The sequence below is a fragment of the Pseudochaenichthys georgianus genome, chromosome 9, assembly GCF_902827115.2.
Source record: "Pseudochaenichthys georgianus chromosome 9, fPseGeo1.2, whole genome shotgun sequence".
Classification (NCBI taxonomy): domain Eukaryota; kingdom Metazoa; phylum Chordata; class Actinopteri; order Perciformes; family Channichthyidae; genus Pseudochaenichthys; species Pseudochaenichthys georgianus.
The window spans coordinates 41,587,085-41,607,851 of NC_047511.1; the positions used below are offsets into that span (position 1 = coordinate 41,587,085).

Genomic DNA, 20,767 nt, shown 5'->3' on the forward strand with positions numbered 1-20,767 from the left:
CTACAGGAACGTTAATCTACGTCGGTAATATTAACTTTATTTAATACAACATTTACGGTACAAGATTTACATCATACAGCCCATGTAGTATAATATTTTACAAATGATGAATTACAGCAAACATGTGCAATATATCCATTATTACAGCTCCGTGGGCTGGCAGTAAGGCGATATGGGTCCGTTCTTATTGTGCATCCATGGGTAAAGAGAAACTCATGTAGTGCTGAACACGTAACATGAACGTGCCGGGCAGCGCGGTCCCGTGGGTTAGATGCGCGTTCATAATGCCGAGGGAAATAACTCTCAGAATAACGTTATTAGCACATTTTTACAACGTGAGGTACGAATGTTTTTAATAAGGGCTGTACAAGTGTTCATACTGGGTTGTTTATTTAGTTTAAAAAAAATTATCCAACGAGTTACAGACCACTCTTTCCCCATGTAAGTCAATGGGAAAAAGTGTTTCTGGGCCCAGCAACCTAAAGGAAGTGTAGTACCGCCGTTTGGCCAGCACGAATATTCTCATCAGACTCCAGCGCACTTCCTGGGGGCTTGGTTCAGGTGCTGATGAGCCGCACCTGATGAAGCGGGATAAAGGAGGAGCCCAGCCGGTTGCGTCGCTCTCACTCCTCTGGGCACTCTCTCTGCGCCAGTTTCGGGGACCTGGTGCTGGTGTATATTTAGTTTGTTGTGTTTAAACAATAAACTATATTATTCTTACCTCTCGTCTCGCCTCCCTGTTTTATGTTACAGCCCACGAGCCGGGTTGTAACACTACTCTATGCTATTTTGTGTTTGTTTTTATGTCTTTTACTGGTATCTGTATTCTGTGTGAAGCACTTGTTCTGCACTGTTTCTATTATAGTCTATTTTATTTGATTACTTGCACTATTTTATCTGTGTTATTGTGTTGCTCTGTTGGAGGAGCCTGAGACCTAAGACTTTCATTATCATAACTACACTGTAGCTATGCACACATGACAAGAAAAGCCTTGAAAAAGGTGCTTTACAAATAAAGATTCATATTATTATCATTTCCTGTTCGACATAACGAGCAGTTCTGGTCCAAAACCTGAACATATTTACAAACAGACACAACATGATGGTTGTTTACCTCGTCCTCGAGCTCCATCACCTTCTCCTGGTACTCCTCCAGCTCGGTGGAGGTGAGGTTGATCACTTCCTGCAGCTCCTTCTCCAGCATCGTCTTGCTGTGCGACACAGACCTCAGCTCAGCCTGCAGAGCCTTGATCTTCTCCTGCAGGACCAACAAAACACTATTTCATGTGTTTCAGTTACAGCTGCAGTTATCGAGGATAATTACAATGAAATGACACATATGATCAATAAATATGAGTCGAGGGCTGTTTCCTTTTACATGCTGTCCCTGTCGACAATTTTAATCTTTGGCTTTTTAACTATAATAATATTAGTTATTTATGCAATTGGAAAGCTCTTACAGTAAAATAAGATAACTTCAAACGTATTCCTCAAAACTAAGGATGCTTAATATTCAGCGTTCCCACATATTTTCTTAGACAGAATATCAGATCCATTCACAATGTATTACATGAACAGCCGTTTATAATACTACTTGAAATGTATATAAATACTAGGGCTGTCAGTCGATTAAAATATTTAATCGCGATTAATCGCATAGTGAATCGCACATTTTTTATCTGTTCTAAATGTACCTTAGAGGAATATTTGTCAAGTTTGTAATACTCGTATCAACATATGAGTGGACAAATATGCTTTATGCAAATAATGTTTATTATCATTGGAACAATGACAAATAATCTCCTGAATATTTTCAATACAACAACCTGGAACCTCTCCCTCTCTTCGCTCGCTCCCAACCCCGTGTACTTCTTTGCACTGAGCCAGTTGCTCAAACAGACAAGCCTGTTGACAGTTGTCGGCGAAATGCCGCTCCTCCGTCTTCATAACAGTCAAAGCATGAGACTGAAGTTCCCACAGGGGTCAAAATAATGCGCTGTGATGTCGACATGTTGGATGCGATCCGAATGATCTAACGTAGTCTCTCGTCCTCCACAACGTTAAGCTGTAGCCCCCCATTTAGCTGTCGCTGTTGAAAGCTTGCTGCTCGTAGACGCCGTGTCCAGGCGTGTGCTTGGCTTGCTGTTTAAAACTATTTTTTTTGTATCCATATCTCTCGCAAGAATCTCCCACCATCCAATCAACAACAACGTCAAGCCTATGGGCTCTGAAACTACGGGGCGGGCCGAGGACAAATACACATGCGTTAATCACATGTTAAAATAATATTAATAATTAGTGGCGTTAAAATAAAATTGCGTTACCGCGTTAACTTGACAGCCCTAATAAATACAGTTGTAACCATTGCACTAGAGATTATGGAACAACCTTTTTCAATCTCCACTCGTTGGTTACGTTCAATTCAAACACTTGAAACTACAGGCTCAGTCAAATCATTTTTCAATAAAAATAGATTTGCAAGAACAACATCAACAGCTTCAGTTAATGCATTGGGTGTAATGCTACATTACTTGACAGGATGCTCAAGAAACTATTCCTTTATAAAGACAACAACAATCATCATCAAAATGGTCCTTGATTTTAGAAATGTCATGACCTTTCCATAATTATGAAACACGATGTTTTGCTCGATGTTGGCCAGACTAATATCTAATGGTTTTATTAAGTGCAAAGAAGAAAAACAGGCTTCATAAACTTTGTAACCTACGACCTTAGGCCTCCTAATGTTTGTTTAGTGCGCCGACAGATCCACACAACATTTTAAATTGCTAAGAAGTGTAAATAGATAAGAGCCTGCACTCTGCATAATTCTCTGCTGGTGCTTTTCCCAACACTAAAACGGAGAATCCACTGCAAACTATATGTCTAACACTAGTCGAACATAACGTTTTTACATTTGTATGTTTCTAGTTATTGTGCTTTTATAATTTTACTCCCATTGTGTTATTTTATATTGTATGTATTCCCTGTACCGAGGTTGTTTTTAAAATGTGCTAAATAAAGATTGATTGTAGCTGTGAATTTCTCAATACACTGAATGTATTTCTTCAATTTTATTAGTTTTATTGTGTTGCACTGTTGGAGGAGCCTGGGACCTAAGATTTTCATCGTCATAACTACACTGTAGCAGGGTTTCCGTTAGCCGGTAATTACCGGTTTTTAGCTGGTAAAATTTATAAAAAACCGGTAAATTCAAAACCTGACGGTCAAAATGTCTGGTAATAATTAGGGAGGCTCCGATCGATCGGCCGCCGGTCATTATCGGCCGATATTCACTCTTAATAGTTTGATCGGTGCTCTCTATAAAGGCCGATCAGGAGAGCTGGGTCTGATCGATATGGACATAAACGCGAGTGAAGTGTAACCGGACGAGAGAGAGATCAGATCAGCTGCTGAGTCTGACCGAGACACGCAGCTCTGCAGAATCACCTGAAGCCCCGCCCTCTGTTTAGCGAGCTGCAGGAGCTGCTTGAGAAACTGACGGGCTGTCAGGAGAGAGAGAGGGGAAAAGAGAGGATCCGTTTCTCCCGTGTTATTATTCAAAGTTGATGTAAACTTCTGAATAATGTACGTTATCTACTACAAGTAGTTTGTTTGAATGTAATAATTATGTTGTTTGTTGTTTGTGGAATCATTTATTGAAAAATGAATCTGAATTTTTTTCGATCTGTTACGATTATAAACTGAAGCAATATAAAAATGAGCCCCGTGAACTGAGTTTTAAACTGATATCTGCTCATAGTCCGGTAATTACCTGCTAACGGAAACTCTGCTACACAACTATTATTATTATTATTGAAATATGACCGGTAAGTTTCAAATTTGTCCGGTAAAATAAAATCTGCCCGGACATTTGACCGTCGAGAAAAAATCCTAGCGGAAACCCTGTACTGTAGCTATGCACACATGGCTAATAACAGGGTCCATACACTTTTTCACCAATGATTTTCAATGACTTCTCCATGACCTTTACCTCATCTTCCATGACCAAAAAAATGACTCTTTCTTTCAAGCAAGCGCTGTCTCGCCCATATTCGAAATATCAAATATTTTACAACACAGTTTGCATTTAGCACGTCTTGGGTCAATGTCTTTCGATAACCACAATTGGTACTTATCCTTTAGAAGCCATACATTGTTGAAACTGCACTTCCCTGGCATCTTGGCAGCCTTATATCAAATAGTAGCTCCTACAGGCTAAAGCCACTGTCGACTAAAGCAGTGGTTCCCAACCTTTTTTCCCCAAGAGCCCCCCCAAATGACTCCTGTTGGAAGTTGCGCTACAAAATGGAGGAGACCGATCTGATCGGAGCAACTGTGACAAATAATCCAACTGAAACCGGCATGGACAATGACTGTTTTAAAAATGCGCTTATCCAGAAAAGCCCGGTTTGGACACTTTACGGCAGAAGAAACATTTCTATTAAAAAAAGAATTATACATTTCTGTCTTGTTATGCCTTTAATAGCTACTAACTTGAAGTAAAAAAAAAAAATCTAAATATGATATTTGGCCTCAAATCATCTGAGGCCTGGCGCCCCCCAGGTTGGGAACCACTCGACTAGAGGGCGTGATTGTAAACATCTCTCACAAGCGAAATACTGCGACAGTTGCCATTTTACGTTTCATTACCATCAGGGTTCATACACTTTTTCACCAAGGATTTTCCATGACTTCTCCAGGACCTTTACCTAATTGTCCATGACCAAAAACATTACTCTCTCTCAGCGTACCACTGGAAATGGTTTATTTTAACGTGGAACAGGAAAATAAGGTCTGCATCTGAAACATGTCGTGCCTCTAAAACAAATCCTACTCGCTACTAACTAAAATCTCTCACCAGCAAAACACCTCGTCAGTTAAATGCCATTTTACGTTTCATTACTATACAGTATTTATTATCATTATAGTATTACTATTTCGGCAATTAGATAAAATATGAATTATATTTGATGCAACTTTAGTTACATTTCCATGACTTTTCCAAAACTTTGGGAAGAATATTGTTTTCCGTAACTTTTCCAGGACCTGGAATTAGCATTTTGAATTTCCATGACTTTTCCAGGTTTTCAATGACCGTAAGAACCCTGTAATAAAAGCCTTGAACCTTGAACGTGTGTTGAGGGTTTCCACAGTACCTGGAAGGCCTGGCTGTCCCCCCCCTCCGACACCTGGGCCTTGAGTTTGAGCAACTCTGCCTCGGTGGTCTCCTTCTCCATCAGAGCCTCCTGCAGCCGGCGGCTCAGGATGCTCACAGCGTTCTCGTATGCCTTGTGTTTGGCCTTCATCTCCTTCTGAGCGCTGGTCAGATCCGTCCCCAGACGCTTCACACGCACCTTCTGCTCCGAGATGGCCCTGATGAATACATACAAAGAGTTACAAGATCAGACTGTACATCTTTAAAATCACCAGAGAAGGTAAAAGTACACACGTCCTTTACTCAAGTAGAAGTACAGATACTCGTGTTTAAAAATAATCTGGTAGAAGTAGAAGTATTGACTAAACTTCTTGACTCAAGTGAAAGTAAAGAGGCTTTGAAATGTACTTCAGTAAAAAGTACCCCTAACTAGCAGCTGTTTTAAAGAGTACAAAGTACAGGTATTTGGGTTCAACATGTGAGAAGTAGAAAATACAGGTATTTGGGTTCAACATATAAGAAGTAGAAAGTACAGGTATTTGGGTTCAACATGTAAGAAGTAGAAAGTACAGGTATTTGGGTTCAACATGTAAGAAGTAGAAAGTACAGGTATTTGGGTTCAACATGTAAGAAGTAGAAAGTACAGGTATTTGGGTTCAACATGTAAGAAGTAGAAAGTACAGGTATTTGAGTTCAACATGTAAGAAGTAGAAAGTACAGGTATTTGGGTTCAACATGTAAGAAGTAGAAAGTACAGGTATTTGGGTTCAACATGTAAGAAGTAGAAAGTACAGGTATTTGAGTTCAACATGTGAGAAGTAGAAAGTACAGGTATTTGAGTTCAACATGTGAGAAGTAGAAAGTACAGGTATTTGAGTTCAACATGTAAGAAGTAGAAAGTACAGGTATTTGGGTTCAACATGTAAGAAGTAGAAAGTACAGGTATTTGTGTTCAACATGTAAGAAGTACAAAGTACAGGTATTTGTGTTCAACATGTAAGAAGTACAAAGTACAGGTATTTGTGTTCAACATGTAAGAAGTACAAAGTACAGGTATTTGAGTTCAACATGTAAGAAGTAGAAAGTACAGGTATTTGTGTTCAACATGTAAGAAGTAGAAAGTACAGGTATTTGGGTTCAACATGTAAGAAGTAGAAAGTACAGGTATTTGTGTTCAACATGTAAGAAGTAGAAAGTACAGGTATTTGGGTTCAACATGTAAGAAGTAGAAAGTACAGGTATTTGTGTTCAACATGTAAGAAGTACAAAGTACAGGTATTTGTGTTCAACATGTAAGAAGTAGAAAGTACAGGTATTTGTGTTCAACATGTAAGAAGTAGAAAGTACAGGTATTTGGGTTCAACATGTAAGAAGTAGAAAGTACAGGTATTTGTGTTCAACATGTAAGAAGTAGAAAGTACAGGTATTTGGGTTCAACATGTAAGAAGTAGAAAGTACAGGTATTTGTGTTCAACATGTGAGAAGTAGAAAGTACAGGTATTTGTGTTCAACATGTGAGAAGTAGAAAGTACAGGTATTTGAGTTCAACATGTAAGAAGTAGAAAGTTTAGGTATTTGTGTTCAACATGTAAGAAGTAGAAAGTACAGGTATTTGGGTTCAACATGTAAGAAGTAGAAAGTACAGGTATTTGTGTTCAACATGTAAGAAGTAGAAAGTACAGGTATTTGGGTTCAACATGTAAGAAGTAGAAAGTACAGGTATTTGGGTTCAACATGTGAGAAGTAGAAAGTACAGGTATTTGAGTTCAACATGTGAGAAGTAGAAAGTACAGGTATTTGGGTTCAACATGTGAGAAGTAGAAAGTACAGGTATTTGGGTTCAACATGTAAGAAGTAGAAAGTACAGGTATTTGGGTTCAACATGTAAGAAGTATAAAGTACAGGTATTTGAGTTCAACATGTAAGAAGTAGAAAGTACAGGTATTTGGGTTCAACATGTAAGAAGTAGAAAGTACAGGTATTTGGGTTCAACATGTAAGAAGTAGAAAGTACAGGTATTTGAGTTCAACATGTGAGAAGTAGAAAGTACAGGTATTTGAGTTCAACATGTGAGAAGTAGAAAGTACAGGTATTTGAGTTCAACATGTAAGAAGTAGAAAGTACAGGTATTTGGGTTCAACATGTAAGAAGTAGAAAGTACAGGTATTTGTGTTCAACATGTAAGAAGTACAAAGTACAGGTATTTGTGTTCAACATGTAAGAAGTACAAAGTACAGGTATTTGTGTTCAACATGTAAGAAGTACAAAGTACAGGTATTTGTGTTCAACATGTAAGAAGTAGAAAGTTCAGGTATTTGGGTTCAACATGTGAGAAGTAGAAAGTACAGGTATTTGTGTTCAACATGTAAGAAGTAGAAAGTACAGGTATTTGTGTTCAACATGTAAGAAGTAGAAAGTACAGGTATTTGGGTTCAACATGTAAGAAGTAGAAAGTACAGGTATTTGTGTTCAACATGTAAGAAGTAGAAAGTACAGGTATTTGGGTTCAACATGTAAGAAGTAGAAAGTACAGGTATTTGTGTTCAACATGTGAGAAGTAGAAAGTACAGGTATTTGTGTTCAACATGTAAGAAGTAGAAAGTACAGGTATTTGAGTTCAACATGTAAGAAGTAGAAAGTTTAGGTATTTGTGTTCAACATGTAAGAAGTAGAAAGTACAGGTATTTGGGTTCAACATGTAAGAAGTAGAAAGTACAGGTATTTGTGTTCAACATGTAAGAAGTAGAAAGTACAGGTATTTGGGTTCAACATGTAAGAAGTAGAAAGTACAGGTATTTGTGTTCAACATGTAAGAAGTAGAAAGTACAGGTATTTGTGTTCAACATGTAAGAAGTAGAAAGTACAGGTATTTGGGTTCAACATGTAAGAAGTAGAAAGTACAGGTATTTGTGTTCAACATGTGAGAAGTAGAAAGTACAGGTATTTGTGTTCAACATGTAAGAAGTAGAAAGTTTAGGTATTTGTGTTCAACATGTAAGAAGTAGAAAGTACAGGTATTTGGGTTCAACATGTAAGAAGTAGAAAGTACAGGTATTTGGGTTCAACATGTAAGAAGTAGAAAGTACAGGTATTTGGGTTCAACATGTAAGAAGTAGAAAGTACAGGTATTTGGGTTCAACATGTAAGAAGTAGAAAGTACAGGTATTTGAGTTCAACATGTGAGAAGTAGAAAGTACAGGTATTTGAGTTCAACATGTAAGAAGTAGAAAGTACAGGTATTTGGGTTCAACATGTAAGAAGTAGAAAGTACAGGTATTTGTGTTCAACATGTAAGAAGTACAAAGTACAGGTATTTGTGTTCAACATGTAAGAAGTACAAAGTACAGGTATTTGTGTTCAACATGTAAGAAGTAGAAAGTACAGATATTTGTGTTCAACATGTAAGAAGTAGAAAGTACAGGTATTTGGGTTCAACATGTAAGAAGTAGAAAGTACAGGTATTTGTGTTCAACATGTAAGAAGTAGAAAGTACAGGTATTTGAGTTCAACATGTAAGAAGTAGAAAGTACAGGTATTTGGGTTCAACATGTAAGAAGTAGAAAGTACAGGTATTTGTGTTCAACATGTAAGAAGTAGAAAGTACAGGTATTTGAGTTCAACATGTAAGAAGTAGAAAGTACAGGTATTTGGGTTCAACATGTAAGAAGTAGAAAGTACAGGTATTTGAGTTCAACATGTAAGAAGTAGAAAGTACAGGTATTTGTGTTCAACATGTGAGAAGTAGAAAGTACAGGTATTTGTGTTCAACATGTGAGAAGTAGAAAGTACAGGTATTTGTGTTCAACGTGTAAGAAGTCAAAGTAATATGTCGTAAGTAATGGAGTAAAGTACTGATACCAGAAAAATGTACTTAAGTGCAGTAACGAAGTATTTCTCCTCCACTACTTCCCACCTCTGAAAATCCCATGTATGGAAAAGATGACAGGGTGCGTTATGTTGTTGATGCCTTATTGACCGACTCATCGTGAGGAGATGAGGAATTCTATGAGCAACGCCATTTATTTAAGTTTATAAACCGCACTTGATGACAGAGATAAAGACCACAGACCAAGTCTTTCTAGCTCTGCAGTTCTCTTTGCAGCACATGACTCACTTTTTGGCTTCTCCCTCCAACTGCTCCACCTGTTTCCGCAGCCCTTCGTTCTCCTCCGTCACGGCTGCTAGCTGGCTCCGGTCAAACTGCAGAGACTGGAGCGGCAGGAAAACACAATGTTCATCATTATATGGTTATCATTATGGTGCAATAACACGTACATATTCACTGTACAGAAGAATGAAGAATATTTCTGTATTGTCATCATACAAAGTACAACGACATGTCAGTAAAAAGTAGACAATAAATAAATAAGAGTGGTGAAAGCAGAGCTAGTCGCGATGACAGTGCAACGAGATTCAATTCAATGTCAATGTGCATATTTATACTTACAGTCTAAATATAGTCTTTGATGGGGGGGGTGTGTGTGTGTGTGTGTGTATGTGTGTGTGTGTGTGTGTTCACAGTTGTTGTAAATGCTCTACTAATTGAATTATTTCCTGCACTTGATTTTGTTATTACCTTACTTATGTTTGTAGGAATGCTGCATGTCTTTGTTGTCTATTCTGAATGTTTTGGGAGGGGAGGCGTGTGGCGCAGTGGGTTGTGCGCTGGGAACAGGAGGTCACAGGTTCAAACCCCACTGCAGTCAGCATGTCGTTGTGTCCCTGAGACACTTCACCCCAAATTGCTCCAGTGGGGATTGTCCCCAGTACTGAGTATGTAAGTCGCTTTGGATAAAAGCGTCTTCTCGTTGTGATTGTATAATGACAATAAATGCTTCTGATCTAATGATAGGATTCACACTGTACCGGCTGACACATTTGTTCCAGCCACCTGATTATTATACATCCAAATGTCAAAACAAGTACTTTGTGAAGTGAATTTGACGATCAAACATGCTTTCATAAACTGGAGAAGGGGTTATATTATTACATTTTGAATTGTCTGTGCCAATTAGCTTTTATCTGTGCTGATACAGTTTGTTTATGGGTTTGTATTTATGTCCTTTAAGAGACGGTATGTGTTTTATTGTGCTCGGGTGTTTTTTTCTGTGCTCTTGTTTTCGTGAAATGCCATCAGGGTCTCGGGAACCGCAGATACAACATGTGCCTTAAATGTCATTAAATGTAATGTCGCTAAATCTGGAAAATTGGACATGGACTAAGTGCTAATGTTAATTAAGATAAGAAGTACATTCTTGATCCCAAGTTGGGACATGTTTGTGTTGCAGCAGCATAAAAAGACATGGCATTGTGCAATCAAATTAAAAGACAAGAAATAAACATTTAACCCTCCGGTATCACTGTGGACGTTTTTGTCCATATGATAATTTTTCACGTTTCATTTTGCAATCACTTTGGTTGTGTTGGTGCAAATGGCCTGATGTTTTGTAACAAGGATATTTTCTCGATCTATTTTGGAATTCCAATTTTTCAAATCGGTCTTTAATTCACTGTGTAACAAATCGACTACGCTTATTGACCATTCGAGACAAAAATGTCCGCTGCAAAAGACTTTGATAAAAACATTATATTAAAAATATTTTATTCACCACATTTTGGGTTCAATCTTTTCCTTTTAGAGCAGTTTTTGGAAGTGGACATTTTTGTCCCGAGTTTTTTTATTTAATCTAATTTTGTGCAAAAACTGATAATGCAAAAAAATCAATGTTGTAGCTAATCTTTGACATATCCAAGACTGTTATAAGAAAGAAAAAATCCGACCGCCCCAACATTTATTATATGGAAAATAACTGCCTTTTTGTGCATGTTTTTCATAGAAAACGCAAATTCATTGTTTTCAAACTGGCAGTTAAAGGGTTAAAATCCTGAAAATAATTTAATATTTGGTATTTTTGATCAGGACTGAAGTTGATTGAAAGATTTAACCCGAAAAAGTTTTAAAAAATATGAATCTGTTATCATTTTATAGCAGTTTTTGGAAGTGGACATTTTTGTCCCGAATGACTAATGTGTGACTTTTTTGTTTAATCTAATTTTGTGCAAAAACTAATAATGCAAACAAATCTATTTTGTAGCTAATCTTTTACATATCCAAGACTGTGATAAGAAAAGAGCCAGTCCCCAGATATGTATTATATGGAAAATACTCCTTTTCTCTGTTTTTATCATGAAAAACAACAGCGGTTTCATGTATTCAGGCATTTAAAGGGTTAACATCCTGAAAATGATTGAATTTTTGGTATTTTTGATTAGGGCGGAAGTTGCTTTAAAGATTGAACCCAAAATAGTTGTGAAAAAAACCTTTTAATATAATGTTTTTATCAAAGTCCTTTGCAGTGGACATTTTTGTCCCGAATGACTAATTTGCGTCATCCAATGGAATGATACCGGAGGGTTAAAAAATCTCAATAGCAATAAAATAGTAATACAAAAAAAAGTAGAAAATATACATAATTATGTAGATTGTCCCTTTTAAAAATGAATAAATACATGCATTTGATATGAACGGTTTAACAATGACTCTAGAGACCTGCATCTGGGTCTCCAGCTGATCCCTCTCCTGCTGAATGGCGGTCAGATGGGCGTCCATGTTGTTCATCTGCTCCTCCACCCTCAGCACCTCCTTCTGCAGCCGCGCCTGCTCCAGCTCCGCCTGCTGCTTCTCCCCCTGAACGCCCAGCAGCTCCTGCTTCAGCTCCTTCACCTCCGACAGCAGCCGCTTTTTGGTCGACTTCAGCTCGCTGATCAACTGTTCTTTGGAGCTGGCGTCCCGGCGGTAGGCTTCCACCATCACCTGTAAGAGTCAATAACGGTCATGAAGAAGTTGGCATCCTCTCTTAGAAAAGTGTCAAAAGACTATAATTTCACAGGACGACTAGGGCGAGAGGGATGTGAGCATTTGGTTTTAGATATTGCCAAATATCTGGAACAAACTCCCAGAAAGCTGCAACTCTGACGACTTTTAAATCCAGGTTGAAGACTTTTCTTTTTGCCGCTGCTTTTAATTGAACTATTCACATCTTACACTGCACTGTAACTTGTATTCATGTTTTATTATCTTTGCTTTTTAATGTTTTTTTAATGTCTTTCATTTTTTGTAAAGCACTTTGAATTGCCTTGTGTTGAAAGTGCTATATTAATAAACTTGCCTTGCGGAGTAATAACGACTGCTTATAATTTGACTTGTCTGGCAAAATATGATCACAAAATAATGTAGGTACGTGCAGAAGAGAGGGGGGCAATGATTTGAACCCCACATGGCATCACCTCCAGGCTTCCATACATTGAACATGGCAATTGAAAAAATAACAAGATGTATTCATTCAGTATCTTACAGACTTTCTTTTTGCAGCCTAAATAGCTTTGTATTGGTTCCCAACAGTCGCCCACATCTACTAAAGACAGAAGAGCATTTGACTACATATTTAAGGTTTTGTTAATACATAGACTTGAAGCTTTCAAATATATATATATATATATATATTGATGCTGTCAAAATTATCGCGTTAACGGCGGTAATACATTTTTTGAATTAATTGCGTTAAAATATTTAACGCATTTAACGCATGTGCAGAATGGCCCACCCCATACATCCCACCAGTGGCAGCGCCAGGGTATGGCTGGGGTAGGCTACAGCCATACCAATAAATGGCTTAGCCCCACCATGAAAAATGATGTTAAAGTAAGCAAAATAAAGCCCGCCAACTCGCGGAGTAAATTGCACAGACAGCAGTAAATACCGAAGGCTAGAAACGGTTTTGAAAACTTTTGTCACGTAGTGATCGTCTTCTCAATAGAACATCTTTGATAATGTCTTCTGGCCAATCAGAATCAAGATAACGGCGTGGTGTTGTTGCAGGAAGTCCCGACGAAGAATACTTTTGCTGTAGTACATCTCTATATACATCGATACAACATTACGTGTTGATAGAAATCAACACGTAATGAATTAAGACCCCACGGTTTGATGATTGATAGGTGTGTGGGCTGTCTTTCATTTTGACACGCAGAACAATGTTACAATAAACATACATAGGCCTACTGTATGTTAAATGGATATATCAGCCTTCTTTCATTTATCTTTCCATTCCCACAACAATATACATAAAGAAATGGCATATTTTGGACAAATGGTGATTAATTAATTTTCAAGCTGTGATTAATCTGATTAAAAATTGTAATCGTTTGACAGCCCTAATATATATATATATACAAAAATGTAGGTACAATTGTTTGAGTGTGCAGCAAAGTAGGAACAAATAAATCCAAACCTTGCAGAACAGTAACAAAGAGAAACATTTCAAACAGATCCAATAGTTGTGGTTTTTATGCATTTGAGGACTTTCATTTCAACAATAATTCAATATTCTCTTTTTTCAATACACAAAAAAGGAACAAAAAAAATAAAAATAGCCTCTTAATATTCCTACTATCCTGTATACCTCTATTTCACATTCATGCCACAGTACCTCAAGCTTCACAGACTTCAGAGCTTTACCACCAGTGTTACTAGTTTGCTGAAAGCAGTCCTCAATACATGCTGATGGACATGCTGTAGATCAGGGGTGGGGAACCTTTTTCCTCTCAAGGGCCATTTCAATTTTTACAATATCCTCAGAGGGCCGTACAAATTATTGACCTCTGCTTAAAAAAAACTAAAATCACAGCCCATTCATTTCATTCTGTGCAAAGAAAAAGCAACATCTTAATCCAGATATCTCACTATGACTCACGTATGCATGCACGTGCAGGGTGTGGCGTGCTCCCCTGGGATGATTTTTTTTAAATGTTGAAGTTAAAAGCATCAATCTGGTGCACTTTGAGAGCAACATTAGGAGATCTATGGACACATCTCTCAACACCCAAACACAACTGTAAGCAGATTTTCTTTTAATTTATGGATATTTGACAAATCACTCCCCTTTCAAACTGTATTCTTCTTTATTAATAACTGTCATATAGTATTTTATACCTGTTTACTTTATTCTCTTATTTTTTTTATAACTATAATGATCATATAAAGATGTGCCTTTACCTCACTGGTTGTAGAAAAAGCTTCTTATATTCGTTAGCATAGCTAGCTAACCAGATGCTAATGATAACAACACAGTTATTGACTGTCTGATCAGTATGACAGATGAGCAGATCGCCACTGGGCTTTCAACTAAAGACACAGACACGCAGAAACTGCGGCATGTGTATGGACTTATCGGTACTGCAATTTCTGAAGTGCTGGAGCGGCGTTCTGGTGCTCTCCGTCAGAACTGCACCCCTGTCAGTCGAGACATATACCACGTGATGACACGTTAGGCTCGTGTTGTGTTCAAGGACCCTGACCTTGGCCAGGAAAAACAGGCACTCGCTTGTTTAATTTGTTTGCGGTCTAGATTTCTTTCATTTTTTAATTTTTTGCGTGTGTTTATAAATTACCTCGAGGGCCGTACCAAATTGTCTCGCGGGCCGTATACGGCCCGGAGGCCGGAGGTTCCCCACCCCTGCTGTAGATGAAGCCTGATGAGTCTGAATGGTATTCAAAAACTCAAGCCTTGAGATAAACACAATCCAATTCTCATTTCTGTCAGTAAGCCCCGCCCTCTTTCTGACAGCCTGCACAATGAGCTCCATCCACTGAGGCGACAGCCATCTGCCTCCACAACACATCCTCCCACAACAGCCTTATTTATAACATTTTAGTGTGAAATAAATAAACATTCTGGATTCTACGAGCTGTACCTAGAAATACAGAGCTTCATGAACCGTCAGAGAAAAGGGAGGACTTACCTTCTGTTGTTGATACTGCTCCTTCAGTTTCTGAGCTTGTTTCTTCAGGGAACCATTTTGTTGTTGGAGAGTTTCAATCTGTAACAAAGCAAGGGACAATAATTACTCCCTACATCTGGCTGGAGACGTAACCCTTAGAATCTGCATAAGTGGGTCTTCTTGGACCCGGTGAGGTGGTTTTCTTGAAGTATCTTTGCAATTACATTTTTTTTTTATCATTTCATATTCCAGCTATTCCTCAAAAACATGTTTTGGATATCAAGCCATTCACATTTTAAATTTTAATTTTAAGAAATTGTAGTTTTCGTATTTCTACCCCAAGCTTCCATAAGTGGGTCAAAAATGACCCGCTTGTATTTCCTATGGGATCCTATGGGAACCTTTGATTCTTATCACCTGTTGCTGTCAGGAATACATTCACTGTAGACCACAGACGACATCACAAGTGACACCTCTCAGGAAGATTATTGTACACAGCAAGATCTGATACTCGTCAGTATAATAATAATACATTATATTTGTATAGGGCTTTTCAAGGACTCAACATCGCTTTACAATATAAGGGAAGGTTAGGGTGGGGGGTATAGGACTATCAAACTTGATCAGCCGGCATGGATTGATGGGGGGGGGGGGGGGGGGGGTATGAGTAGACAAGAGATGAGTTTGGAAAAGGGACTGGAATACTGTGAGGGTCTCAGAATAGCGGATCGATATGTTCAAAACGGTTTTTTTCAAAATGTAAAAAAAAAAAAAAAAAAAATTCTAAATAGTGACAAATTAAATATAAAATATTTCTAGTGTGAACCAAAATATAATACTAAACATTATACAAGTGATTGTTCTAAACCAAAATGACAAATGGCATAAAAACACATATTATTCTTCGTTTTTGACCCACTTATGGAAGGGCGTAGGGTCCAGTCGCTCTAAGGGCATCGAAGGGTTAACTCAGGGCTGCATAATTAATTGAATGTTAGGTCACAGGTTTTTAGCTTACCACAGTTCATTTAGCACAACACGGCTGCGATATTGACGTTTAAGATGCATACATTTGCTCATAGAAAACATATGAACAAAAAAAGGGATGGAAAAAATAGAAATGCAATCAATTCAGCTGAAGATGAACATTTTGAGTCATTTTGATTTGAAAGTAAAAGCAGTGCTCTTTTCAAATGTCACCTCTTAGATGAAGGTGTGACTTTTCAATTCTGAGAGATACAATGCCAAGTAACTATAGCTCAGTAATTCCTTCATTACTGCTAAACGTGCCTAAGGAAGTATTTTAACCTGTTATGTAACTCACTGCGTCACTAAAGAAGTATTTGGGGGATAAGCATGACCAAATACACGCATGGAATGTCAATATTTGTTGTAAAGTCAAACGGTTATTGCTTAATCATACTTTCTATGCACGTTTTTTTAATAGTTTCTCCTCCCAACTGTATCGTACCTGACTGGTTTTGACCTGGACTTCCTGTCTGAGCTGATCCAAGACGTCTGAAGCCACCAGAACATCCTCTCCCAGACGCTCAGCCCCCTCGTCCAGTTGGCTCTTTTCGGCCCGGGCGGCCTGCAGCGCCACCTCCAGGACGATCTTCTCGTTCTGGAGGAACTGGATGTTGTCGTCCTTGGCGCTGCCGTCCGTCTGCAGCTCGGCCAGCTGGGCCTCAAGCTCCAGGAAGCGAGCCTCCAGCTGGTTGATGGACTGCTCTTTGGTCTGCAGGTCTTCCTGAGTGCAGGTCAGCTGGCGCATCAGATCCAGATGTTCTTTCTGGAGCGAATGCAGCTGCACGTCCTTCTGGGAAAGGATCAACTTCGCCTAAGAGGGATAGAGTGCCAGTTTAGAGCAGGACATAAGACTAGGGCTGTGCAATTAATCTTATTTTAATCTCGATTTTGGCTTGCAACGATTACGAAAACAACGTAATCGAAATAAAACGATTATTATTTTTATTTTTAAAAAAAATAATTATTCTTAAAGTTCAGGGTAATCAACTATTAAAAACATACTGTTCCATTTCTTTTTTTAAATAATCGTGAAATGAATTATTGACCAAAATAATCGTGATTATGATTCTTGCCATAATCGCACAGCCCTACTCACAACAAGGTGGGAAAGGAATGATTACCTGCTCCAGCTCCCTCTCCAGGCTGCTGGCGGTGTTGGCCAGTTTAGTTAAGTGGTCTCGCTCATCCTCAAACTCCTCCAGTTTGTGCTGCAAATCATCTTCCACCATGTTCTTCGCATCCTGGATTTGCTTATAAGCAGATTCCTGGCTCATCATGTCGGACTACGTCACAGATAGCAAAAAGGTTTTACTCAAGATTTATCAAAAAAACAATGAAAAAACATTTTAGTCCTGGTCATTTAGAAACGTGTGCTTTGATCTAAGGCAGGGGTGTCAAACTCAATTTCATCTCGGGCCACATAAGCATCATGGTTGCACTCAAAGGGCCAGTTTTATATATAAGACTATATAAAAATACATATATAAATATAGTGTATATATAAAATAATGTATTATATAATATATTACATTATTGCCTCTGCATTGGATTATTATCGGATAGGGTAATAACTTAATATTTAACTACATCTGAAAGCAGAAGTCTAGGGCCAATGATTGCAAGTCTCTTCAGTGAGAATGTCACAACATGATTTAAAAAGAAAAGCCAAATTCTGGAAAAAAAGTCAAAATCCAAGAAGAAAAAGTCAGATTATGAGAAAAAAAGTCAAATTTGAGATGCATTGTGGGACATGTAGTTTATGGGCAATGTCCTTCTGTAAAGCGACATGTAACCGAATAATAAACATATTATACTATTTGCAAGCTATTGTGGGGCCACATGAAATGAAGTCACGGGCCGGATTTGGCCCCCGGGCCTCGAGTTTGACACCCCTGATCTAAGGTCCTTGATTGCATAATGGTCTTCAGGTTTGGGATGACGTTGATACGTAGACTTAAAAAGATGTTGGAGAGTATACCTCAATGCTCTGCAGCTGAACAGCAATACGCTCTTTATCCTTAATAGAGCGGTGTTGGGTCTCAGTGAGCTGGTGGGACAGAGTCACATTCTCCAGCTTCAGATGTTCCACCACACCAATCTGAGTCATCTGTCCGGCCTGCGAGAGATAAACAACAGGGTGTCATGTCTACTCATGTCAAAGCTACATGAAAAACCAATCCCAACAGCTTCGACCTTACCTGCATGTTGGCCATTTCGCTCTGCAGCCGTACTCTCGCCTCCTGGGCCATGGCGAGCTGCTGCTGGTACCACTGTCTGAGCTGCTGGAGGGAGTCTATCTCTGCCTGGGAGGTCTTCATGCGGCTCTGCATGGTGCTGCGCTCCAGCTGCACCTGCTGGAGCTGGCTCTGGAGACCCCCCATCTGCTGACGCAACTCATGGACTGCAAAGAAGAAGAAACACATCTTGTTTAACCACCAGTGTGGATATGCAAATGGATATCTAAGGTTGTCTAACATATCTCAAAGTACAATTAGTCTGGGCCACATGCACAGGTATTCTGCCTCAGAATCAGAATACCTTTATTAGTCCCACGGAGGGGAAATGTGCGTCGTTACAGCAGGAAAAAGAGCCACAGACAGCTTAATGATACATATTTTAAATATGTGACATGCATTAAAAAAAAGTACTAAGTTATGATATAAAAGATTTAAAGTTACTAGGGCCGGGACTTTAACGCGTTAATTAAGATTAATTAATTACACAAAAATGAACTCGTTATTGCACTTATTTTTGCACAGCGGAACGTTTCTCACTGGATGAGTTTCAGGCGTACCGATTATACTGGAGCACCAACTAACGTTCATGACTTCAGCATGGGACTTCAAACAACAACAAACCACGGTGAACAATAGTCAAACATGAACGAACAAGTTGATGAGACCGCTTCGGTCGGCCCCGTGGATGGGACATTTTGTTTTAAAAAACGGACGGGTGGAAGCGTCGACAAGAGCCGCAGCACATCAAGCCTATAGTATCACCTAAATGCAAAGCATGTAGCAGCTAGCATGTAGCAGCTAGCATGTAGCAGCTAGCGTGGACGTTAGCCCGACTCTGAGTGCAAGGAACCACGCCCTGACCCAACCCACACTCAACCAGATGACTGGTTTCAGGGCCAGGATAAGTGAGTCCACGTCTGAGAGAATAACCAGCTCCCTGGCTCACTGGATTGCACTCGACTGTCGACCACTTGGAGTCACATCCATGTGGAAATTGCTTCTCACTGTTCTCAGGTCAAATATGTATATTTGATTAAAAATGCGATTAATTTCGATTAATTAATTACAAAGCCTCTAATTAATTAGATTAATTTTTTTAATCGAGTCCCGGCTCTAAAAGTTACATAATTAAAAAAACAAAAACATCCTGTAACAGTTCTACGGATTTACCAGCCAGGTTTATATTACAGTTATTAACGGCATTTATATATTGAACATAGTTTGTTGGCATTTAGCAGCAAGGGGTGATATAGTCTGTGTTGTGGTGTGTGCGTGTGCGTGTGTGTGTGTGTGTGTGTGTATGTATGTGTGTATGTGTGTGTGTGTGTGTGTGGGGGGTCAACTAGGGGCTGTGCTGGTTGTATAGTCAAGCTAGTGTCATTGGATTCTATTGTGTGTTTTTGCTACTGTATATTTGTTTGACATTGTTTTCTCATCATGAAAACGGCTTGCTCTCCCACTTTGTCTGATGAGCTTCACTTCACAGTAAATATACTCAAAGCTTTCCGGTCTTTGTTACGGCAATTTCTGTCAAAAAGACACCGCTAACAAGAGTCCTTACCGGCGCTTTCCTGAAAAGCCAAAGCATGTTCTACTTCAAGCCCTCAGAAAACAGCTCCTGGGTGAAGTGCTTTTTACCTGATAACGCTACATACTCTCATTGGGCGCCGTGTGGACACCGGCCTGTAGAGCTCACTCATCGTTACCCTCAGCTCTCTGGGTCTCCGTCGCTCACCTGTGTTGTCTCTTGAGGTCACAGTGTTTTGCATCTCCTCCACCTTCCCCATCAGCCGGTTGTATTGGTCCTCAGCCACCTTCAGGTCGTTGCTGAGAGACGTCAGGCTGGCGTTCTTGCCCTCCAGACTTCCCTGGAGCTCCACCATGGCCCTCTCCAGCTGGGTGGAGTTCTGCCTCAGTGTGCTGACCTCGGCAGTGAGGGTGCTCTGCTTCTCCTGGCTGAGCTGAGACTCCGCCTTCTTCGCGTGCAGCTGAGCGTTCACCGTAGCCAGCTGAGCCTGAAGCTCCGTCTTCTCCTTGAGAGCCTGGAGCAAAAAGACAGCGAGGTCAGGGTTACGGCCAATCATTTTAGTTTTCCAATAAAGTATCACCTGGATAGGTAAATTAACAGCCATTTGTTTTAGTTTCGAACATTTATTTATAGCTTGACTTCCCATTTAGTATCAGCAATGAGAATTTAGAAGCGCAGTCGAGCATGGTACACAATATAATACAACATTAACCTAGTTGTCATCAGCAGTGATTATGCAAATGCTAACGTAAGAGACTTTAATGTATGAAACAACATATACTAGAAATAAATTATAGAAAGGTTCCAAGTGAACATTCATGTATCCATTATTAATATATAACATTATTGTTATAGTTAATGGGGTTTCCTTAGATTTCTTTTTAGTTCGAATTTAACAGTAAACAAGATTTGATTTAGATTTCTTTTCCACAATCAAGGGTAAGCATTTACATAGAAAACAAATTGGATTTGAAAATGAAGGCATTGTAAATATAGTTGTACCATCCAAATATAGGCATACCAGAAAGCTTAAAG

At 39.0% G+C, this 20,767-nt stretch overlaps 1 protein-coding gene across 2 annotated transcripts in view; it reads right to left on the bottom strand.

The window, feature by feature from the left end:
* The window catches only part of golga3 (golgin A3), a 45,863-nt gene that overhangs the window by 17,159 nt on the left and 7,937 nt on the right, over nt 1-20,767 (bottom strand). For both annotated transcript variants that reach the window (XM_034090563.1, XM_034090562.1), the window contains exons 8-17: nt 19,940-20,246; nt 18,166-18,368; nt 17,946-18,083; nt 17,089-17,250; nt 16,410-16,778; nt 14,960-15,037; nt 11,709-11,972; nt 9,273-9,367; nt 5,160-5,376; nt 1,115-1,258 (exon numbers count right to left, since the gene is read on the bottom strand). In XM_034090563.1, coding sequence (XP_033946454.1) covers nt 1,115-1,258; nt 5,160-5,376; nt 9,273-9,367; nt 11,709-11,972; nt 14,960-15,037; nt 16,410-16,778; nt 17,089-17,250; nt 17,946-18,083; nt 18,166-18,368; nt 19,940-20,246 — 1,977 coding nt within the window. The remainder of the gene's footprint in view (nt 1-1,114; nt 1,259-5,159; nt 5,377-9,272; nt 9,368-11,708; nt 11,973-14,959; nt 15,038-16,409; nt 16,779-17,088; nt 17,251-17,945; nt 18,084-18,165; nt 18,369-19,939; nt 20,247-20,767) is intronic.